The sequence below is a fragment of the Brachypodium distachyon genome, chromosome 2 (genome assembly GCF_000005505.3).
Source record: "Brachypodium distachyon strain Bd21 chromosome 2, Brachypodium_distachyon_v3.0, whole genome shotgun sequence".
NCBI classification, from domain to species: Eukaryota; Viridiplantae; Streptophyta; class Magnoliopsida; order Poales; family Poaceae; genus Brachypodium; species Brachypodium distachyon.
In genome coordinates, this window is record NC_016132.3 from 53,890,772 (window position 1) to 53,914,922 (window position 24,151).

Here is a 24,151-nt window from a genome sequence, read left to right on the forward strand (position 1 = left end):
TAACAAGAGGTAATACACGGATAACAAGACAGGAAAAAAGATGACACGTGGGTCCATCAAGAAAAGAAATGAATAAGAAACAAGAAAAAATATTGAAAATGAGAGAGAATAAATTTAGTAACAAGAAAACATATTTAAAAGTCCTCCACTTTACCTATCGGTTTGGGCCAATAGCTCGGCGAAACGTGTAAGCAGCCGATTGATGCCTCGCGACACTATTCATGGGAAAGCCGAAGAACATACGGGGTTATTTTTCCACATCTCGCTTTCCATGGTACAGAAGAAAACGTGCGCCCTGGCTCGTTGCAGCACCAGTTTAATAATGGCCATTGGTTGGCGAGAGGGTCCAACCAGTGGAAGGAACACGTTGGATCATGGGCGCATCGAGAGCGAGAGAGAGAGGATCTGGGAAACAGAAACAGAAGAGGCCGCCCCACACAGCGCCCACGAGCACATGTGCGTTTGTTCCTTCCGGCTCACCCGACCACCAAGAATTAGCACCTGTTTATGTGCCCGTACGTGCAATGCTGAATGCTCTGCGCAAAAGCCTGCATGCCCCCCATCGCATACCACACTGCCCCGGAATCTGTACCCAGGCAAGACGTCGCGTCTCTTCCTCTTTACACGGAAAGAGAAGCATTTTGTTCGCCACAACGTTTCCTTTTATCTTTTTTCAGGATTGGCGCCCGTCCCATATATGCATGTACATTCTGCTTGGAGTGAAAAGCGTTTGCCGGATGAAGTGTGCAAACCTGACCCGGCGGTCGGTCTTCCCCCCTTTATCCATACCACAGAAAATTCGGGGGGTAAAAACCCGATCTGATCTGATCTGAACAGTTTCCTGTCAATTCGAGGGATCTATCTGTCGCGCGCTAGTTCGATCTCGAGTGGAGATCGACTACTGACTGACTAATCGTACGTCCGGCAGCTCGGTGCTGCCAAGTGCCAACACACTCACGCGACTCGATCGAGTGGCGACGGAGTCATTGCTCATAATTTGACAGCAGCTCACACAATCTAGCGCACGATTCTTGCCTTTAAGATATTCCGTTCAGAAGAAACGGCGAGCGAGAGGGGGAGAGAAAAAAAGGAGGCGAACAAGAACAAATCTTGGTGACACGAACAATTGTTTTATTAGACGATTGGTGGGCTGTGCTTCGCCCGCCGTCGAACTCTGACCGGCAGGCCGCCAGCGAACGTGGCCGTGAGCCCCGGCGCGAACTTCGGGCGGCGCGAGCTCCGCGCGATCGCCTCGATGTCGAAGCCCCGGACGACGGCGACGATGACGGCCTTCATCTCCATGAGCGCGAGGTCCTTGCCCACGCAGACGCGCACCCCGGCCTGGAACACCGGGTAGCGGTACGGGCTGACCGGGACGAACTGCCCGTCGCGGAGCCACCGCTCGGGCCTGAACTCGCCGCAGTCGCGCCCCCACACGGACTCCATCCGGCCCATGGCGTAGGCGTGGTAGGTGACCCGGGTGCCCTTGGCCACGGCCGTGCCGTCCGGGAGCGTGTCGTCCCCCGCGGCGAACTTGGAGTCGAACTGCACCGGCGGGAACAGCCGCATGCTCTCGTACAGCGCCGCGTGCACGTAGTGCATGTCCTTGAGCCTGCCGAAGCTCGGCCGGTCGTCGTCGTAATCGTCGCCGGCCACGCGCGAGACCTCGTCCCGGATCGCGGCGGCGGTCTCCGGGTGATCGGAGAGGAGCAGGAAGAAGGCGGTGAGCGCCGAGGCCACGGTGTCGCGGCCGGCGAGCATGAAGCTGACGACGATGTCCCTGAGGTACTTGTCGTCGCTGATGGAGCCCATGAACCGCGACAGGAGGTCGCTGCCGGAGGCCGCGCCGCCCAGCTTGTGCCGCTGCCGGATGACCTCCGTGGCGAAGGCGTCCACGAGGCGTACCGCGTCGCGAAGCCTCCTCTCGTCCCCGACGTTGAACAGCCGCTTCAGCCTCCATATGATCTGCATGGGCACGGTGGCGCGCCGCGCGGACAGCATGGAGGCCGTGTCGAAGGCGTCCACGAACGCCAGCACCGGCATCGACAGCTCGAGGCAGCCCGGGTCGAGGCCGAAGGAGATCTTGCATATGCAGTCGAACGCGAAGCGCCGGAACACGTCCTGCAGGTCGAGCACCTTGTTGTTGTCCTCGTGGGACTGGGAGGAAGCAGAGTGAAGCAGGGGAAGGAGCCGGGTGCGCAGCTCGGAGGACACGACGTTGGCCGCGAAAGCTCTGAGCGCCGGGGAGGCGAGCTCGGCGGCGGCGAGCTTGCGCTGGAAGAGCCAGGCGTCGCCGTCGACGTTGAAGATGCCGCGGCCGAGGAAGTCGGCGAGGATGGCGGAGAAGGGCGCGCCCTTGGGGTAGTTGTCGAAGCGGGCGCGCAGCATGTGGTCGACGGCGGCCGGGTTCGCGGTGAGCACGTTGCGGAGCACGTGCACGTGGACCGTCTGCGCCGGGGAGCGGCGCAGCAGGTGCGCGTACCAGTCGCAGAGGTTGTCGAACTCGCCCGACCACGACGCCGTCAGGTACGCCTCGCACACCGCGCAGTCGCACCACCAGGGCGGCCGCATCCGCGCCGCGGCCAGGAGCAAGGCCAGCGCCACGGTGCACGCCGCCAGCGCGAAGAAGGCCAGGGCCACGTGCGGCTGCAGCGAGCTCGCGACGGCCGCCGCCTCATGCAGATGCAGCAGAGGCGCTGCTGCTGCCGCCGCCTCGGCGCCCATGGTTGTTTTTAGCGTACGTGGGCTTTCATATGCGGGTACGGCGTTGCGTGCGTTTGTGTTGTGCCGTTGCGTTGCGTCGCCCCGGACGAGGCCGTTTTATAGTACTACTCCAGTTGTGCTACTAGCGGAAGCCTCGTCACCCGTGCCCTGTTATTAAAGGATGATGGTATGTATACTCCTGTCTATACGTGAGAGTCGGCCTGTCGATCGGGTGTGTGTGTACGCGCGAGGACTTGTGGACGCAAGTTTGACTGTTTGACTGCCAAGTCTCTCTCTCTCTCAGACTCTCAGTGGATTTGAGCACATTCGTTTTCTCTGATAGTACTCCAGTAACCCGGTTGTTCCCATGTCGGATTCGGGTGGGCGTCCTTTCGGATTTTGGAACTCGCCTTCGGTCTGTTGCCGTGCGGGCCGGAGTACGGGAGTTGGTGATCGAGAGCTGGAGAGAGCATGTGCTTGATAGGCCAGCTTAATTATCTGCGAGTTATCCACTCGACGGCATTTTGCTTGTACTAGTATTAAATTGAAGGTGACTGTCGCTCGCTCGCTCCACCGGGCCACGCATATCACTCACCCACTACCTCCAGCCGACCGGCCCGTCGTTTCTACCCGACCACGACGGGAATCTCACTTTGCCCGGGAGGCCGGGAGTACATAAACCTCAGAGGAAAACAGGAAAGGCAGCCTTCCCTGCCTTAACTGTTACAGTTATTGATTGCACTCCAGTGCGATCTCTGCCAAGACCGCTTTTGCGCGACGACCCACGACTGATTGATCGTTGGGAGGCCGGAGAAGAGTCGCCGGTCGAGCTGAGTAGGAGTACGGCTTCACCGAACTCGAGGCAAGGCCAAAAGCGATTTTCGGCATTTCGCACGTGTTCCCAGTGCGCGCGTCCAAGGTCCACCGGCTCTAGCTACTCATCGATGCAGAGCAGCGGCCTGCCCGCCCGGGACCGATCTGCCGTGTAACTCATCGATGCGTAGGCTGGCACGTACAGATCTGCCAGTACAATGCGATTACGTCGCGCGTAGGCGGTGCAGGGCCGGGACAGCACAGCCAGCAGGAGACGCGCGCAAGTTGCCCTGCGCGATCCGTCGCACAGTAATGCGGTGGTTTCAGTTTCAGGGGGCAGTTGCAGGCTGCAGTATCGACAGTGTCGATTAATTGGGACTCATCCAACCACTGCACTGGGATAGATACCAACCCAGCGGCAAGATTCTATATAATGAAATGTGAGTGCAAGTTCTTTGCTTTTACAGCAGTACGCAATCACGATAGACGAGTTGTCGAGCTTTCCCCATACGAACTGACGTACGTGGCAGCTTAATCATATTGTAGGTCTGCTGATTGTTGCACTGTCAAAGCTAGGTAGGTAAAGAAAAAAGCAGAGGGCAGCACGGCCTATGCCTTCTGAACTCCAAATAATTCCGCCCATGGAAAAACATGAGTGCAACGAGGGAGAAAACCGTCAAGACAAACCTGCCAGGCGCGGCCGGGCTGAAAATTAGCTCGATGTTCTCACGTCCTTCCCAGTCCCAAAAACTCCAGTTTACTGCGTGTGTCATGCTCATTTGGAGAAGGGGTTCATCATTCTTTAGTTAATTAGCTTGCATGCATAGAGATGGATACACAGACAGTACGTGTACTAAACCAGAGTGATGAGCCAACCGAAACGTACTGTTGACAGCATGAGGTGGACAACTAAATCAATTGTGAACCATGAACATACAGTATGAGTCAGTATACCTGATAAGTTATGAAAACATGGATTAGTAGACCCACCGAATCTAGCGCAGATATATGATATCATGACTTGACGCTTTAAGCGTACTTAAATCGTCTGAGCAAGTATGTCGCATGCAAATAGTTGGATCGCTGCAGTATTTTATCCTATCGAGAGGGAGATGAGATTCCTTGAGCGTGCGTAGTAGCGTAGACACGTATATAAAGCAAGCCATGTGAGCATGTATAATTGTATACCTTCCAATCATTTTCGTTTAACTAGTCGCGCAAAACGGCGGAAGGTCGTCTTCGTCATTGCTTTTGTCATGCATGTCCACGTGTCAACTAGCCGGACACATCTTTTTTTATGCACACTAAATTTCATCAAATTTTCTATACTAGTGTTCGAAGTTCTTCAGATCTAGCTAGTCTTTGCTTTGGCAATATGATGGATGCATGCATGCAGCAGGGTACAAGAATCGTGCCATCGTGAACACATTGATGCTTGTCGTGTCAGAGCATGGAGTGTAGACTATATATTGTACTAGTCTCACATGGTTATATTGTACGAGAGGAATAAAAGCACGAAGCGTGCATGTAGTTGTTATTCATCGACACGAGAGGGAGAGAGCTAACTTTTTAAAAAGTCTGAGCTTTATGCTGATTGCATACTAATAATAGAGTTTATTCATAACAATGAATGATTCTCTGGATGTAGTCCTACCCTGCTTACGAAAATTATGGGAGGCCCCACGATATGGAGTTTTTTAGTACACCCTATTTGTTGTCCTTATCTTGTCTCCATTATTCAACGATTAATTTTAACTGTACAAGTGTAACTGTACAAGTGTATCGAAGGATATATCTTTTCTACTTATAATGTTTTCAGTTGGTGGTCGTGACTTCACCTGCACTAACAACTGACAGGTGGGCCCATTCAAATTAGTGGCCCTCACGTTCGTCTTATCTCACTCCAAACCCCTCATGTATCTTCTTCCTCCTGCCGCCTCCTCGCCCAATCAACCACTCGATACCTCCTCCCCTGGCCCGATCCTCCCCATCCTGACCCGTTTTCGTCTCAGACTCTAGGTATTCCAATCCCCGGCATTGCGCTCGCTCCGCGAACGGCCGTGCTCCGCCTCTTTATGGGAGATCCTCCAGTTGTTTCACATATGATAGATGATGTAATTTATTTGAGAATCAATAAAGTTGGCATGATGAAACCAACTAACCATATCATAAATAAAAGAAAATGCCGAGACACAGATTCATCTAGCCAAAAATAGTCAGGAGACATGTTTTATTGTTGCAAGGGTGGTCAACAAACCTGAATATGAATAGTCATTGTCTGATTGAAATACACCATGTTTCCTATGCGACGGTGTGTTGTGTTTGCGAAACAAAACGAGACTCTTGTGTTTGCCACGATAACATTGAAAACTGCACACACGTTCTAACGAATCTAGCTAATTTATTTATATTGTATTTTGTTATTCCATTGCAACGCATGGGCATTGGCTAATATGCTTATAATTTTCGAGTCCTAGCCATTAATTTTATGCCGTTGCTAATGTACCATGTCAGACAAAGATTCCTACTCGTCATCTTTGAAATAGTATTTCAAAATAGTTGTTGCAGAGATGGTAGTAACATCGATTGCCTTGAGCAGGCAACCGGTTGTTATATCCAGTAGGAAAGTACTATTTTTATCCTCTAACTTGTCAGGACGTATATGAATGGTCCCTAAATTTGTTTCTACACTTTTTGCGTCCTAACTATCCAAACCAAACATTACTAGTAATTGTCTCAGCAAAGCGGTATTAGTGTCGACGTGGCATGGTTCTGACCCGGGAATTATCACATCGCACTCTCGGCTAGCATCCAATTGACTAATGAGTCGGAATCACTCATTCTGTTTCTTGGAGTTCACTTCGCTTCCTCCTTTCTCGACAAAGAACCATAGCACGCGGCGGCGACCCCCCCTCCCCCACCCATAAAGTTTGATATCGGCGATGGCGGTGACGGCAAAGGCTGTTGTGAGCATGTGAATAGCTCTGCTCGTCTACACCCTAGTTCGGCCACGATGACTACGTTGTGGCTACAACGGCGGCTACGACACAACTATGAGTGCAGTGACTGCCCCAACCAGGGCAACAATATGGGCCACGTCCTGCCGAAGCTTGGGATCAATTGGTGGGTACAGATTAGAAATCGTGCCATGGACATCCGCAGTTGTGGGAGCGCCCCACCCATCGTCGAGGCTTCATTGTGGTAGTTGGCAACCGCTGGTGACGCACTCTCACATTCTAAAACTTAAAAATGAACTAGTAGTGCAAAATGAAAAAAAAAACTACTTAGTACATGCATGCACACATGCACAAACGTCTAGACGTGCCAGCTAACACAAACAAAAAATACGACAATGCATGCAGGATCTTAAGCGTGTCAAGAGATGCACAAGATGGTACGTGCGGGGAGATAAACGCGCGTCATGCGCGCGTTATGATTTGGAATACATGTAATATTACAACAACAATTTAAAATCGGAGGTAGTAGCATGTGAAAGAAATTCTTTGCTCTGAACTCCGGAGACGTTACACCCTTACACTCATCAAACTGACGGATAGGATTCGTGACCACTCACGTACGTCCACATGTGATTTATCACGTGGACGTCTCCCTAAAGCATGCATGTGTTCTCGTATCGGAACTGCCAATCGATCGGGATCGCCAAGCGGATGTCGTCAAAGAAGCCGGTCGTCTTCCATAGTTCCATGCATATGAAGTTCCGTAGCGGAGTAGCAGGTGCCTTGTAATTTTCGTTGTTACGATCGAGATGCTGCTGTCCGCTTGCGCTTGTTAGTAGGAGTACCGCACAGGTACGGTCGTAGTGCCGTGTATTGCCCGGCCTGCACCCAGACTCGATCAAGTCAAGCGCCGGCAGTATCCCGAGTCCTGACATGCATTTCTGGCATTTCCTATTTCGAACGAACAGATATTAAGGAACCAGTCATCAGGAATGAATCCATCCATCGACCCTATCCGGAACCACGTGGCCGATAGCTCTACATCAGCAGGTTTGGCCCGACACGACAGCCGGCCGGCGCGAGGTCCCGCTCCACACCACACGGCCGCCTTCCTTTGCGGGCACTGGACTGGCCACACACCATGATTCATTTCGTTCCGGCGCCATGCGGCCAATTTCCCGTGGCCCGTGGGACACGCCCTTTTCTTTCCGTGGCCCCCAGCCGTGCGGACCCCGGCCGGGACATTTGCTACTCCAGCCACGGCGCCACCAACCGTAAGAAAAGGATCCACCACGCCCACGCGTGAAACACCGCAACCCGCCAAGCTCGACCGTGGACAACGCCGTCCAGGCGTCCAGCCCCGATCGAAAGGGCGGCGACGTGTACGCGTGTTGACTGGCTCGCCCCGGCGCGGGCGTCCGTCCTGGTCGAGTCAATGCGGGGGCGGGGCGGGGCGCGACGAGCGGTCCTGCTGGCTCACTTCACTCGTCACACGAGATGCCCTGCGTCGCGGGGAAGCGAGACGTACCAATTCCAGAATCAGACGCCACACACCGTTTGACAATTCGAACGGCCACCACGTGATCACACAACACGAGACGATCGAGGTAGTACTACTAGTAAAACACGTGCAGAGACAGACAGACAGACGACAGACTATTGATTGCACGATCGCCGCTGTAAAAAGGTCGAGCTAGCGCATCGCAGGTGAGTTTTTTTTTGTCAAACACGGTGACAAGAAAAGGCACGCCCGCCGCCGCCACTCGCAGGATCTAACGCCATGACCGTGTCTGCAGGCATCTAGAAGAACTAATCTTGCTGCCGTGCATGACTCGCCGATCCACGGCCGGCCGTGTCTCCATCTGTCGCGCACACTTTCCTCTAACACTTATCCTCTTTTTCCCCCCATGTTTTCCTGGCATCGAGAAGCATGCCAGAATGAGTGTCCCTGTCTGTGTCTCGCCTCGCGTGTTTTCTTGCACCGGACTTTTTTTTTTCCGTACGCCAAATGATTCCGGCCAAGTCTTTTCAATCGGGGTTTAGGCCTACTACACCATTACTGTGCCAACAACCGGTCTTACTGTTTGGTGATGGTTTTGTAATAAAAGACCTGATGAGAGGTGAAAGATCTGCACCCGTACCTAAAGATCGGCAGGACCCATGCATGTCAGGCCGGTTAAATGGAGCATTCATAATTTATCTTTTCTGGCGCCGGTCTAAAACAAACATTTCCTGCTTTCCTTTAGATGCTGCGCGCATGCTTGAATTAGCACCACTAAACATAGTGATGGTTAGTTTGAGCATCCTAGTTTAGTAGATGGACTGCTCATGGTGGAGCTAATTAGTATGGTTAAGACTTAAGACCGGCAGAGTAACAACTTTGAAGAAAACGGTCAGCACTTTTCTACTACTACGTCAGTGCACCCCTTGTTTATTCCACTAGCTAGCGCACATGTCATTTAGGGGAACTTTGTCGTCTTGTACAGCATGCCATTTTTTACTCTGTTTGATATATATACCCCGTTTTCGTTTTGCAAAGGTCGTCGTTTCTTGCGCTTTTATAAAGACAGGCAGGTAACACCTGTCCAAAAGTGTAGCTTATTCCCCTGAAGTTTTTTTTTACTTGAAATAATGCAGCACCATTAGCACAAACAAGAAGAAGAAGAGAGAACCAAACCACGTCATAGTTTAGTCACCAGCCTGCAAGCATGGCACACAGCAAGATGACAAGGGACGCGGTACAAAGGTGCACCGATCAGACAGCGAAAGAAACAATCGCCTTGATGTGCACATTTTAGACAGCGGATGTAAACCTACTCTATCACCTCCTGACGGCGACCAGTCAGGGCCGGAATTTCTCATCACCCAATCGCGCTTGACACCTCGTCTAGTCGTGTTGTTTGTTTGGTACTGCTGGGGCATGCGTTTCCTGATACTGACCGGCCATCCCTATCTACCAATCAAGGTAAAGTTCATAAGATTCTACAGTTGGTTAATTAATGCCGTAAAAGACATACATACAGACGTGGACAGAGTATTATCCGGCGCAAGCTGAAAGTACAGTATAGCAATTTAGACACTGGACTTTGGCACTTATGATCAGTAATTTTTGGATTCGATATGGAATCCGAACCCAAAGCTGACCTTTTCTAACAGGATGCGATGGCCGGCAGTCTCCTACACGCACAATTAAGTTGGTCTGTTTTGTTTGGATGGGACGTAACTTAGAAACTGCGCGCTTTACTTTGGTTCATGGGCTCCTGTTCCGTACAAAAAAACGGAGTAATGGGTGAAGAAATATACAGTAGGAGTATTACTGTGCTGCAATGCGAAATCGGCAATGCATATATCTCGGACTGCATGCACATGGTGCGGTACTACTGGGCAAGGCACCGAGAAAAGCGAGACCGATCTTCAGTGAGCGCTGCTGCTGCTGTCCCCGTGTCCCTCTATTTTTCATCACTGAAAGATGTGTTTATAGCCGTTTAGGTACCCCCTGTGGAACATCCAGCATGGGAACCTGATAGAGAAATACCAGCAAGAAGCGAGCTGCCACCTCGCGGCGCAAGAATTATGGGCGCCGCGTCTGTCCGAAGGGGCTGTTCCTGCACATGACGTGAGAGCGTATATGATGGTCTTCTGGGCGGGCCATGGAAAAGTATATCGAAACGGGAAACGACAAGGCACGCACTGCAGCGGCGTACGCACGCGATTTTGAACAGAAAGCAGTTTCGTAATAAAAGGACGCCCACATACGTGGTGACAGCACGAAACGGAAACCACCTTACCCCATCGTATCAGAAAACTAGGGGCTTCAAAACCGGCAAGCCGATGCGACGGATAAGGCTGGTCATATTGCATGATAACACATGTTATTGCTCTAATTACTATTCTAAGTTACTAACTTCATAGTGGTTAGTAATATATATGTAGTGTCATGCATTGTGTCATTTATTAATTTGTAGACTCATCTTGTTTTGGTTTGTGTGATGTTATGGTACTATATCTAAGTTACTATAAACCTCTTTCTCCTCATTAATAACATGCCACGTCACCAAATTTATTTAATTGACACTTATGTTATCACATTTGTTACTCCCACTACCACTGACCTAAACCACCTCAACCCGTGTCAGTTAGATTCTTCTTTTGACGCACCAACCGGTTCTGCCTGATGCTAACCGCCGGACAGCGCCTCCTCGTCAGAGTCTGGAGTAGTAAACCTTTTTGGGTCTGAACATAAAATCCACCCTGGCTCCCCGATGAATCGCGTCTGATCACATCACATACCTTCTTTTTTTCCTTGGCGAGGAGATGCAAGGACGGGATGTGCATCGATTCCTTTCAAGTTTCAACAGCAAGGGTGGTCAAGGAATGGACAGCGACGCCGAGCTTCAGTCGCGAAGAGCGACAGTCCGGTTGGGGCCGTCAGCAGCCTTGCATTGCCGTCGGCACAGTAGTCGGGACTCGGGGCGATCGAGCCTGTTCCCGTCACAGTAGCCCTCAGCACAGTCCCCGTTTAGTACTCTCTATTATGTGCAATCAAGGCCGGGTACGAACCATCTGCAGTGCGCGCCTGATTGATGCTTGATCTTCTTCCATCTGAATGCCAACATGCTTTCGTCGTGCTGCAACAGTGACTCAGTGAGGGGCATACAGACAGGCAGAGCTAGTGCTGCAAAATCAATGCACGACCCGGTTAGTACTGTAGAAATTAAACTGCAAACTGACTTCTTCCCTTGGAGAAAAAACTATGTTCACACCTCTTAGGTTATTTAACAGAGGGGAATGAGTAGAAGGTAGGTAACCGAGTTGTGGCATCTGAACAAAATCGCATACGGCGACAGACACAGCGCTAGGGACTCTGTCTTCGTACAGTTGGCTTCAACCACTCTACAGTACAGACTACAGAGTACTGCGATACATACGAGGCAAAGTCGACCCGAAGGCAACAAAAAAAAATGGGCCCAGGCATTCTAGATACGTCAGTCTTACGTTTCCATGTATGTTCAGTGTGTGAACAAGGAATCAGGCCCAGTCGACAACTGGATGTAAACTAATCTGAGGCTTGATCTGGCGTATACGATGGACGATCGCGATCGATCGTGATCCGTAATGGGAGAGATGGAGGCTTTACTCGCGTGACCGGTACTAGCGAACACTGCTGATCGCCAATGACAAAGTACTACAACAACAACCTGACAAGCAGCGGCAAATGATTGTGCTAACTGCTAAGCCCGACCACAAATAGCCGCGTGGTGAAGGGAATCGGTACCTGCAGCCTTCACAGAAAACAGTTAAGCCAGGCTAGTAGGTTTAGCAACTTCCCTCAAAAGAAGAAGTTAGGTTTAGCGACATTTTTTTACACAGTTACACTTGCTAGCTAATTTAGTCGAGTGGGTGCTCGAGGCGTTTCATGTCCTCACATTCCTGAAGCCTGGAGGTGTCGCGTGCCATCTCGTCTCCACTGGAGTGATCGAGCAACCGATGCCCGACATGAGATGGTCACAGCGACTGAACAACGACCCCTGGGCGGACGCAGACTCTGCAGCTAAGCGTCAGTTTGAGCGCGCCGTGGCGTGGCGGCAGCTTTGAAACCCCAGGGACCATCGCGCCGCACGGACCACGGCGAGCAGCAGCATTCATCCATCAATCATCATCACCATCGGCAACGAAGAAATACTCGCACGCACGTGCCGCACTACCACACGTGTTGTGAAGCGCGCCCCGGCACGTAGCTAAAAGGCAAACAGCGACGCGCCACTCGCTAGCCCCCGGCCGGCCGTCCGGGGATCACTGGCTCGCATCGCTCCTACGTGTCCCGCTTTGCGTCTGCTGTGGTGGCAAAGCGGTAGACCGGAGAGGACGCCGCGCGCCCCGAACCGGCCTCGGACGGCAGGATTAGGCTTGTGCGCGCGCGCGTCTATGCAATGCAGCCGGCAAAGGACGAGGTCGCGGTATGAAATGGTTGTGCACAAGCATTCCAGCTTGTTCGGCGCGAGCGCGACCGATGCAGTTCCAGACAAAATGATTGGGAGGTCAGCCATGACGTGGATCGCTGGAGAGCAAAGGCACATCCTCAGTGAAACGTCGCTGCCGGGCGTGACTCGGCCGTTGTTCCAATCTTATTGGAGATCATCACCAGAATACAGGCCCATGGATGGACAAGGACGGACGTGCTCACCTGGCAAACCATGATACACTTGGTAGAGTTGCAAATGACGATTATGGTTATGCCTGCAGTCTGGAGTAGGTCAAGGAAGACACGGACGTTCCCTCAAAAAAAAAAGGAAGACACGGACGTAACAGAGGGAGTTAACTTAAAGAAAAGTCCTAGTAAAAGGATTGTCATTTAACAAAGGGAAATTTTAATAACTGGTCTCCCCTGAAATTTCACGAACAGATTCTGCAGTCTTAGGTAGACATAATGAGAAGAGTGAATCGGCATTTTCTTCAGGTGTCGAAAGTGCAAATGGCAGTTTATCTGGGATGTCTACAAAGAAAACTTAAGCAAAATGGTTACTAGAGAGGCAGAGACTACTAACTAATTCGGCGGCAAATGCAAGGAGCCAACATGCCCCTGGCCGAAAAAACACTCGGGTTGAGATCAGTAGGAAAATAACATTTTCTACAAAATCATCTGAAAACAGAATCCACGATACATCATTCGTCGGGTATATATACAGAGCTTTAAGCGTTGGTACAGGGTAGCTGTGTCTTCAACTATTTCTGAACAAAGTCAGATGACTATTTCCGCTGAACAAAATTCCGCAATGGAAAAGTAACAATGACACCTCACAAAGTTCAGGTCTAACTTAACAGAGTTGCAACTAAGCCGAACCATAAATCCATGGAACAAAATTACTAGTTAGTATTGTATTCCCTCCGATGGGCGACACTTTTTATGGATCGGAGGGAATAACAAATACAGCTTTATGAAAACAAGTACATCTTTACAAAAAGTATCATACATGTTATTTTTGGGTGCAAATACTTCCCCGACTGGTTCTACACTCAATCTACAACAAGGGGATAGTGTATTTCTTTCACGGCGAACCTGTGGCAGGTGGCTTTGGAGTCTGATTTTTCTGGTTGGCTGCAGCTTGGGCAGCAGAGCTCTTTGTGGTACCTTCACTAGCCATGGACTTCTTGATCTGGATCAGTTCAGATAAAAAAGTAATATATCAACTCAAGATGCAATGGAACTACACGATGAAAGTGAAGATAAGCAAATGGGGTTTCAGACAATGCTAGACCATGAAAAAAAGCATTTAACATAGGATGGGATCCTTGGCACTCTAAAGTTAATTTTGACTAGAGGCAATCACAATAAGATGTTTCTGAATATCATGTTTCCAACAAAAATCATAAGATGAAAATATGTCCATTCCATAGTTTAGGAAGTAACCATAATCATGCATGAGTTAAGGTGGATAGTTGATATGGTGATGATGATAAAAAAAGAAGTTACCAGAGTAAGCCTCTCCCTGTGAATATCATTGACGTGCTGCAAATCATCAAGGAAGAGAAGCAAGAAAATATCAACAATAGGTTTACAAGGAAATAACTAGCGAAAGAAATTTGAAAGCAATAAACAAGAAGGAATAAGTAATATATGTTATGTTCTGAATTACCGGCTTCTTGTATAATTTTATTTCATCCCCGGTGAAGCCTGGCAACGTGATATTCCAGCTTCTCTCTGCAACAGTGATATCAAACTATAAAAGAACTGTATTTGAAAGGCTAAGGCAGGAGAGCGTTGGCACAAATATTATTATCTAGGTACCTGCATGAAGGAGTACATCTTTTGCTTCCAAAGTACTCGACTTTCTATGTTTTGCTAAAGAACAAGCAAATGTTCCGACCTGCCCAAAGTAGTTACACAAAATAAATTTTAAAATAGCTAATTAAAAGACAGGTTATGTAAGGGTGACAAATTATCTTTTTAAGGATTGCAACTTCTTTTCTACTCCAAAACAATGTACTCCCTCTGTCCAACAAAGGATGTCTCAACTTTGACCAAATTTGAATGCATCTATGCACTAAGTCATGTCCAGATACATCCAAATTTTGACAAACTTGAGACATCTTTTGTTGGACGGAGGGAGTATATTCTTTCAACCAGGGTCCGGGAAAGACTTTCTGGTATAAAAAAACAGAGTTGGTGCCAGCCATTTACAGATAAAAAGATAGAAACAAGTAAAACAGCCATTGAATTAAGATGGGCATCGAAGAAATGTAAATGCATATGGACTACAAGGGGAATCATTGAATATATGCATCAGCACGTCACTGGGTTGTACAAAATGCACAAAGCTAGAGAAACCCTGTGTATTTTCTTACAGAAGGAAACATATTCCCACTAGTAAGCATCCTTTGATAAAATTCACCAAAGGAAAAAAAGCAGAGACACAAGAAGAACCTACATTTTCAATAAAATCTTCTGCAATGTCAATAAGAACGTCTTCAACTTCAGGATCCAGCCTTTCTGAAGGGTCGATCTGTGTGAACAAATTATGAGAGAGCCTGGAACTTGTACTACAACATAAAAACAAAAATCCATAACTGCAGAAAACCAGCAAGGGAGTCAATTAAATGGGTAAAGCCATCAGCTCGGTGACGTTAATGATTCTTCAGAGCTCCGACTGAGCAGCATAAATTCAATAGCAATGTCTTCATCAGTATCCAGAGGAGTAAAGATTGTTCTACTAGAAGTCACGTATATCTGTTCAAGTATCACTGGACAAAAGATTTTGCACATGTCATGATAAGCAGTTGAATCAATATTACTCGGTCCTTGAACTATGCATAATATAGAACAAGTATGTCAATTTATGGTGTCTTTTGATTCCATCCACATGGGTCGATTATAATGTCTGCATGTTAATATATTTTTTTTGTCATTGCTAATTAAAAGAACCCAGTTATTCTAATTTTGGAGTTTATTGAAGGATAACTTTACTTTCCAATTGTTCGTTAGCATGTCTTCCATGATGCAGCCATGCAGAAAGCTAAGAAAAGATGATGTTTAATATGTAGGCAGAAAAGAGAAAAATATGCATGGTACATAGACGCGCAAAAGGAAATATTTTGAAACCAGAATAACACATTAACTTGCGCCTTAATCACATTAGGTGAGAATGAGATGTATGAAAAATTTAAAAATTAGTATCCATGAAAGTATAACAATAGCATTGTATAATATTGCACCTCCTTTCACGTTGCATTTCAGGAAGCACGGGCGCAGCATACCTGTGCAAGTAGTTCATGTATACTCCTCTTGGAGAGTAGCCGATTACTAGATTCACCAGCAGCTGCATCGATGGAAGCCATGTCCACAAGTTGCGTATTAGTAGCTTGTTGCGCAGCAGGAGAATCAGCTGTCTGAATCAATGAAACAGGAGTCCGAACAACTTGCTGCTGGGCTTTTAGTGTTGCATGTTGCTGATTTTGTTGCAAGGAACTTTGTGTCTGACTTTGATGCTGCTGTTGCTGTTGCTGCTGCTGCTGCTGCTGCTGCTGCTGCTGTTGCAAAGGTTGATGCTGTGGTAGCTGCTGCTGTCCTGAAAGTACATTCTGTTGATGCGAAGCCACGGGTGCAGACTGTGCAACATGGTAAGGCCTTTGCTGTGGAACTTGTGGCCTTTGTTGGGGCCTAAATGGTGAAGATACATTTGGCTGAGTTTGCTGTAAAGCCGTCGAAGGAGAACCCATAGACAGTGGTCTTGTTAAAGAATGCATCGGGGTTTTCTGTGAAAAATAGTTCAATCAAGCACAGAACATGGCACAAACTGGAATAAATAAATGTTGTATGTCCTCATAATTGGATGGTAGAACATAAAATACGTAAAAGCAAGGTGCAACGAACCAAATCCAGCCTAAACTTATGTGGATTGATATATGATTTCCAAATTTGGATGATATGTAAATACAGTGTCATGCCTAAATTAACATTTATATGAAATCCAATCTACACAATCACATATTTTGCATAGAACTGAAACAGATGTTGAATAGGCTACAGATAAATTAGAGTTTGTTACTACGGCTGAGTTTGGCATTGAGTATGATAATCGAGCTTTTTCAACCAGCTTTTGTCTATTTTTCCGTTTGGTTAACCAACTTTTTCCTATAAAATAAGTTCAGCACAGCACAGCTCAGCAACCCCAAACTGAACCTACAAGTAAAAGCATTCTTACTTGTGAACCAGGCATTTGGTTACCAGTCGGAGATGGTGTTACTGATGATGGAAGACCTGGCTTTGGTTGCTGCGGACCAGAGATTGCTCCTGGTCTTAACTGGGATGTGTTAAGGGAACCTATCATCCCAATATTCTGGATCCCAGGGGCAGGCTGCCTAAGCTGAAGGACATAATCATCATTAGGAATCTTACAAAATAGAGCAGAGGGAACGTGCAATTTACTGATAATGAAACAAGCACCAGCAGTTCAGTTTAGTAGCAGTTACTGTCCAGAAAGGTTCCTATAAGGACTTGGAGCGATGTTCTGCAATGTACACCTGGATTAGGATCCTTTCTTCCTTGTGGAGGACATGTTGATAACTATACAAAGCCACGAGCTGTAGCCATAGAAACCCAAGGACTCAATATCTACTTCAAACTAGAAGCAATTAGAGGCGCACGGGAGGATTAGATTCTATGTTATTAATTAACACACGGTTCCAGTATAGGAACAATTAGAGGTGCACGGGAGGATTAGATTCTATGTTATTAATCAACACACGGTTCTAGTATAGGCCTATAGGGAAAGAAACCGATCCGTGAGGGTCCCAGAAGGTTCGAGATGGTTGAGAGAGCAACACAACAGTCCCTTGTATTCTGAGACTGTGCTTAAAGAATTTGTAGTCGGTTTCACACAATCTTTTGTTATAGCTGTATAGCATGGATTTGCACGATCATGCCATATTTCAAAATATCAGAAAGTGGCTAGAGTATAATAGCTATGACAGTTCAGAATATTATGTAAGTGAACTCACCAAAAGAGAACAATTATTAGATCTCAAGAACCCCATCTAAACTTTAAAATAGATGAAATGGATGACCTGCCTGAAAGACTGAAGCATTTACACTTCGTCCTTTCTTGAGAACTAGTGGGGTGACATGCGCAAATGCGCAGCTAGATTTGTTACACAATGTTGTGGTTTGTTTTGATATCTTTTATTGAATTTGAGGTGTCAGTGTGCTGAAACTTGATATTCAAATTATAAAAACCCTTCAGGTAAATAGCGTCATCCAAAATTTATTTGGTAGTATTTTTTTTCTGCCTGTCGATTTCACTATTAATTGGAACTTCTAATATCCATAGAAAATTAATTCCCTGATTTAGCTATTTATGAACTTCATACAAAGTGCATACAAAATTCATGTCACTATTTCGTATTGGTGGAAATGTAATTCACCAATCTCGGCCTCCCCAGAAGGAAACTCCGTTACTTCAGAGTTTCATTAGCCCGAGATACCAAAACCCCAGTTTAAGAATGAGATACAGACCTGTGGCGCGGGCGGCAGCGACTGGTCGGGGCCGCGATGCATAGGGCTGAATTGGTGAGCTAGCGGTGGCGGAGGCACGAACCCAGTATAGCCGACGGGCGTATGAGGCCCACGCGGGTGCGCAGGCAACCCAAGGGCGACCCCTCCCCTTGGCATTGCCATAGTGGCGGAGGAGGAGGCCGCGGCTGTGTTGGGAGAGGAGGAGGAGGACATCGTGATGGGCGAGGCTAGGTGGGTGTAAGGCGGCCTCATGCGAGGCGGTGGCGGCCGCGCGCTGGCGAGGCTGGGAGTTGGGGGCTCTAGGGTTTGAGCGGGGGCTGGAGCTGGGGTGGGAGCAGGGCTGGAGTCCGAAGTGGGTGGTGCGGCAGTGGAAACAGAAGGCGTGGGATTTGGTGGCGGCGCGGAAGGGAGGGTCGAAGCTGAGGTCGAGGCGGGCGGCGCCGCCGCGGCGTCCGGCTGCGCGGGCGGAGGCGCGTCCATGGTGTCAGGTGTTCGACGAATTGCCCGTCACGGAAATGTCGAGTTGTCGGGAGGAGTGAACCGTGAACGCGATGCCTTGATACTCCTATAAAGAACGGCGAAACACTACATAGTCAGGAGGATCTATATGCAAAATATCCGCTCTACCTACCCCCCAGCCTGAGAGGCGCTCTCGTGGCAAGCTTTGGTCGGAGAAGACGACGTGCCGCACGAGTTGGAGAAGACGGCGGGCCGGCGCGATACGTTCTATGGATCCGTGTATGCCGAGCGGTGGCCGACGAGAGGAAGAGGCAGGCGCGGCGGCCGGCAGCAGGACTGCAGGAGGAGGCGGCGGCCGGCAGCAGGAGGTTGGAGAAGAATGGGAATGCAGCCTGCGGCCTGCACATCAGAAAACGGCTTGGGCCGTGTGCGAGCTTTGGGCTCGCCGAGCAGCTCGGGCCGAGCCTGGACTCAGCTCAAAGCCCAAAACGCCGACTCGGCTTGGCCTTTTAACGGTTCGAGCCGAGTTTGAGCCCAAAGGTACACCGACATGGCCACTGTCGTCGTGCCTTACAGTTCGGCGATAAGAGCAGGACCAGCGTGGGCTTCGCTAGAAATTTCAGGCGACGGGTGCTAAGGGTGTGTTTGATTCTTGCCAATTCTTGACTTATCAATTTTTGTCAACAATTGGCTAAGAATTTGTTGGCCCATGGTTTGTTAAAATATTGGCAAAATTTGTGAGGAGATGTGTGTAGAGTTGGCAAAAAAAAATTTGGCAATCAAAATTTTGGCTCTCAACCAAACAAAGACCAAATAAATATAGGTTACCAAAATTTTGGTAGGGCAAATTTGGGCATGAACCAAACAGACCCTAAGAACGAAAAGGTGCTCCAACGTGAACTGGTGCTAGACTCTCTTTGTGGACCCACCGGCTAGAATAAAAAATGCAGTATCAAGTATTTCCCCAACCTCCAAAGGTTGACTCTTGTGTCTCTCCTTGGGCCCCACCAAAGTCAAAGGAAAGTTGGAACTGAATCAACTACTAGAACCGGTGCCTCAAAACTTTTCTTAGCTAGCAATGGTGCAATGGTTAGAAGTAGTGCTAGTAGTGCGTTTTCCTCTCTTAACTACAGTTGCTCACCAACATTGCATTTGCTCTAAGTTCGCCATGCCTTCCAAGTTCCATCTATATCAGCACTCCGTGCAGGTATGCAAGTTAACCCAACCAATCAGCCACTGTAGGGCTGCACTACTCCGTACCCTTTTATGGCTTTGGAAATATTTACCCATGTCATCATTTAGCTTTACTGTCATAGTTCCATTAAACAGAGCCGGTATAATCTAGTGACAAAAATATATCACTAAAACCACACAACTTCAAGCAAGAAAAACAAGAAGCCAATGCACCATAGCACGAGCCTTCTTAGAAACAAGTTTGAGAAGTATTCCACTTGATTTTGATCTTTTGCTTCATGCGTGATCTCATGCAACGAAAGGATGCCAGCAACAATATGTCTACCATGGATAAATGTGTTCTGATAAACTGATGAACAGTGGGGAAGCTAGGTTTGGGCTGTCAGGTCAACTGACCTCACAACTTTTTGGATCCTATTGGGTTATTTTGAGGGGTGCGAGCGGTAGTTATTTTGAGAGCATTTTTCGGATTTTCACTGCCTTTTGAGCACGTGCATCCTACTCTTAGTTCAAAACCGGCCTTAGACCTGTGTTTTGGTATGGGACAGACGGGAGAATTTTTTTAATCCTCCAGCCTGAAATTCAGGCTCCCAATGAGAGTCGAACCCAGGACCAGAGAGGTGCTACTAGAGCCCCTATCCACTGCGCTAGAATCTCGTTCGCGCAATGGAGTATTATTGATCAGCAGGAGTACTGAAGTTAAGTTGTCTGGAAGTAATCAAAGTCAAATAGCTCCACTTAATTAAGGATTCTATTAGACTTGGAAGGCAGTGAAGTCCAAAGTCTTAAACAATAATTATAACAAGTACATACCCTAGGAGCAATTGTAGATCAAGATGCCGTTTGTGCAGTCCAAAAAATATAGTGTTGTAAATCAGCCACCCACTCACCTAGAAATTGCTAATCATGGGAGCAAATCAAAGTTATTGCCTGCAGCTGGGATACATGAACGTTGTTCGAGTAAAAGTTGAGGATCCTATGTGCAACTTGACCATGTGAGTCTTCTATTCCAATCGAGACTTTGCTACGCATGCAACTATGTATCTGTAAAAACGTGAGTGCCTTTTCCCTCAGAAAAAAATGGGAGTACCGTAACTTCTTTATTTAGTTCAGTGCCCCCCTCTACACTACATTCAAATAATTGACTTACAACTACATAATGGGTTGTTTAATTCTGGCATATACACCGATTAAGGATGTATGATACAGCCAAATGTTTTTGAAGATGGCAACAAAAAACTAAAAGAGGCGAAACAATCTTTGCATCCAATTATTAATTCCTTAAAGTTCCTCAAATTAGAAAGAAGCTTCTCTCTTTTTTTGAAAGGAAATTAGAAAGAAGCTTCTGAAACAAGCCATTAAGGTAATTTAGTATTTCCCTTCATGTTTGCTAACTCATCAATAGGACCGGCCAGTTTTGAATAAAAGCGAGATCATGACTGAGATCTGTCCCAAATTTTCAAGTCAATTAATATGTATGAACGTCTCCGTCAAGATAAATATTATGTACTCCGTACTCGTCTGCAAGTCAACTTGTACAGCTACAATTATGTAATTTAGTGATAGCCAGCTCTATGGTTTCCTAGGTTTTTCTATCCAATATCTTCTATAAATAGCATCGCTAGTTCCATGATACAGACACCAACCCAAGCGGCTAACTCAATCTTGTTTGCGTCTCGTCTTCTGCTTTCTCTTGCTCTTCATATCTTCCTATCCCGCTAGCAGTCTTGCCTTGTCCATCCACAACAATGGCTTCAGGTTTAGCTACTCTCAAGGCGGTCATGGTCATTGCCGTTTTCGCCATACTGGTCATGCCTTCCTTGGGGCATAAAAGGAAGGGGCCATTATGCAGCGACTGCAAACCGTTGTGCGATAAAAACTGCAGCGCCATCGTTGATGCGAACTGTGGTGGTATCTGCAACACCGATTCCCGGTGCCCGGACTGCATGGCGCGGTATAGGCAGGAGCACTGCTCGGAGTGCTGCAACCATGGTACATGCAGCTGCGACAGCTGCAACTACGGCGGTGCGTGCATTCCTGAATGCCGATCATTTGCTGGAGTATGCGAACAGTGCAAGACCGCAGTTGGTGGGAAGTGTAACACCGACTGTAACAACACCTGCAACGACAACTGCGTGAAGAAAGGCAAAGGATGTTGAGCAAGTAGACTTGTGCTTCTATGCCCGTATGCGTCATCGTAGCACCCAGGATATGTTTTTTTTTCCGAAAAGGAGGGCATCCCCTGGCCTCTGAGCAACCAATAATATGTAAACCTTAGAACTATCCGAGGTATGACATGTCATTATTTCGTACCAGTGTTTTGTTTCGCTGTTTTAATGAGTTGGAAAGATCATGACCTCTCCAACCTCTCCCGGAGCTTTGTAATTTAATTTCCTTTCACTTTTAATATAGTATTTTGGCTCACATAGATGTGTATTGTTTTTTTTTAAGAACACCAAATATATTACGGTCGTGTGTCATTTATATGTGGTATTACGATAGTATATGAAAACTTAAAACTAGAATCCGGGGATTAGGTCAGCATAAGAGTTGACATGTTGTGTTTGTATGTGATATTCGCTAGAGGTATTGAGCAGGATCAAGTCACATGGATAGCCATCGACACACCCGACCGTCTTTTCATTCATGTGATTGATCTTCTAACATGAGTGAGACGGAGTTCTATTTTCAACTTTATTTTGCCTGTTCATATGCACTTCTTTCGCAAAATTATACAACAAGATTTCCTGTTCTAAAAGCTTGACTAATGCTCCATTCTCCGATTTGTGGGACAACTAAAATTGAGACATATAAACTTGTTCTTAAAGATTTGAGACATGTAACCTTGTTTCTAAGCATTTGAGACGTGCAATATTACTAAACAAAGTGACAGTATTGTCAACACTAAACAGTGATCTTTTAAACCTGGATTGTTCTAATGAAGCTATTTTCGGACCTTCCATATACAGTATTATCGTCCCATTTTTATAAGCATATAACAAGTAGATGTAGATTACTTCATCCGTTCCTAATATAAAAGGTCATACGTTTGTCCTAAGTCAAACTTATTCAAGTATGACCAAATTCATAGAAAAATCCACTAAGATCTACAATATCAAATGAGTTAGTATAACATGAAAATATATATAACAACAAACAAGCCTTTTGTCCCAAACAAGTTGGGGTTGGCTAAAGTTATACTTCCTCCGATCCTAAATTCTTGTCGTTGTTTTAGTTCAAGTTATAAATGTTGGTAAAAAATTATAAACTCGGTCAAAGTTAAAAAAAATTGACGTAGAACAAATATAAAGCTCCTTATACTCCAAAACATTTATAACGTATTTTAAATAGACTTAAAATTTCAAAAAAAATTATGTTTGATAGTGGCGATATGCTTGCTAGTTAGCCCGAAATACCAAAGCTCAAGAATGAGATACTGAACCTATGCAGCCGACGGCAGTGGCTGGTCGGGCCGCGATGCATAGGACTGAACTGGTGAGCTGGTGGCGGAGGCACGAACCCGGTGGTGTCAGGTGTTCGACGAATTGCCTTTACGGAAACGTCGAGTGGTGAGGAAGAGTGAAGGGCAATTTTGGAAAGCCCAGAAGCACACTGGGCTTGGCCTGTTGCGGCTGGCCTGAGGCCTAGGCTTCAACCTCAGGCCCCCGTGTCACCCTGGTACGGCCCGTTTATATATTTTTTAGGATTAGAAACATCTGGACCATTAACCTTCTCAAATCTCTGGTCCAACCCATCTTTTCATTCTTCATGTTTTGGCCCAGCCCAATCTTTTTTTTCCGTTTTGCACTGATTTGGCCCATGTGTGAGGTGGGCTTCCTCAAGCTTCGCCGGGCCTTAACAGGCCCGGCCCGGCCCGACTGAGCTCGGTTCCGCGCCTGGGCCTGGAGGAGGATATTTTGGGCCGCCCTGGCTCCTCTATTGTCAGGCTTCAGCAGGCCGCACCCGAGCCAGGCCCGTTTATCTCGAGTCGGGCCTGTGCCGGGCCAGGCCGGTCCGTTGGCCAGGTACTCTGGTTCTTCATCTGCTGCGGCGGTGCCTTAGTCGCCAGTGCCACGAGGCCAGAGAGTTTTACTCACCGCGGATTCGTTGTGTCCGATCACGCAGATTTTGATTGTATTTCCTCGCAAATCTATGGATTTGATGCGTCTTTGCCAGCATGTCATGATGCTTTTGTTTGTCTGATCTTTTGTGGCTTTGGAATTCTTTTCTGTCGTTCTCTTGAAAATCATGTGGTTCGACGATCTGCACCTCTAGGGGATCATTCCTGGTCCAAGTACGTTCAACGCTCACGGCTTCTTATCTTTTTAGATGGGCAACTCAAGGGGCTTTACGTAACCTTTTAAGGTAATCAAGTTCGTGCAGGCGTAGGAGTGGCGATGTTGCCACTCCAGTGTAATTGTAGTTCTTTTGCTGAAGTATGGAGAAATTTCGTGTTGCAGAGATTGATACCATGAAGAATATGTTTTCGAGAAATTTCATTGCAATTCTTAGTCAT

The 24,151-nt window shown here is 47.5% G+C and overlaps 2 protein-coding genes across 5 annotated transcripts; both read right to left on the bottom strand.

Annotated features, from left to right (window-relative positions):
- Positions 1-969: 969 nt before the first annotated feature.
- On the bottom strand, positions 970-2,807 carry LOC100831121 (cytochrome P450 94C1). The gene has a single exon (XM_010234281.3). The coding sequence runs from the start codon at positions 2,722-2,724 to the stop codon at positions 1,135-1,137; it is 1,590 nt and encodes a 529-aa protein (XP_010232583.1). The 5' UTR covers positions 2,725-2,807; the 3' UTR covers positions 970-1,134.
- Positions 2,808-13,114: 10,307 nt separating this feature from the next.
- Positions 13,115-18,596, bottom strand: LOC100838369 (transcription initiation factor TFIID subunit 12). 4 transcript variants are annotated; one of them, XM_010234282.3, is made up of 9 exons: positions 17,983-18,585; positions 16,992-17,051; positions 16,673-16,834; positions 15,726-16,223; positions 14,900-14,974; positions 14,260-14,338; positions 14,108-14,172; positions 13,945-13,980; positions 13,115-13,627 (listed from the first exon to the last, which is right to left on the bottom strand). In XM_010234282.3, the coding sequence occupies exons 1-9, from the start codon at positions 18,460-18,462 to the stop codon at positions 13,520-13,522; spliced, it is 1,563 nt and encodes a 520-aa protein (XP_010232584.1). In that variant the 5' UTR covers positions 18,463-18,585; the 3' UTR covers positions 13,115-13,519. The 4 variants fall into 4 exon arrangements, 3 of the variants coding, with proteins under 3 accessions (XP_010232584.1, XP_010232585.1, XP_003564657.2); XM_010234283.3 differs by lacking the exon at positions 16,992-17,051 and having other exon boundaries at positions 17,983-18,583; XM_003564609.4 differs by lacking the exons at positions 16,673-16,834; positions 16,992-17,051.
- Positions 18,597-24,151: the final 5,555 nt, after the last annotated feature.

Excerpts from the sequence above, each read along its gene's own strand:
- LOC100831121 (XM_010234281.3), bottom strand. The coding sequence starts at position 2,724 with ATGGGCGCCGAGGCGGCGGCAGCAGCAGCGCCTCTGCTGCATCTGCAT.
- LOC100838369 (XM_010234282.3), bottom strand. The coding sequence starts at position 18,462 with ATGGACGCGCCTCCGCCCGCGCAGCCGGACGCCGCGGCGGCGCCGCCC. Across the intron at positions 14,339-14,899 it reads CAGAAGATTTTATTGAAAAT|GTCGGAACATTTGCTTGTTC; the intron begins GTAGGTTCTTCT and ends TACTTTGGGCAG. Across the intron at positions 13,981-14,107 it reads TAAAATTATACAAGAAGCCG|CACGTCAATGATATTCACAG; the intron begins GTAATTCAGAAC and ends GATGATTTGCAG.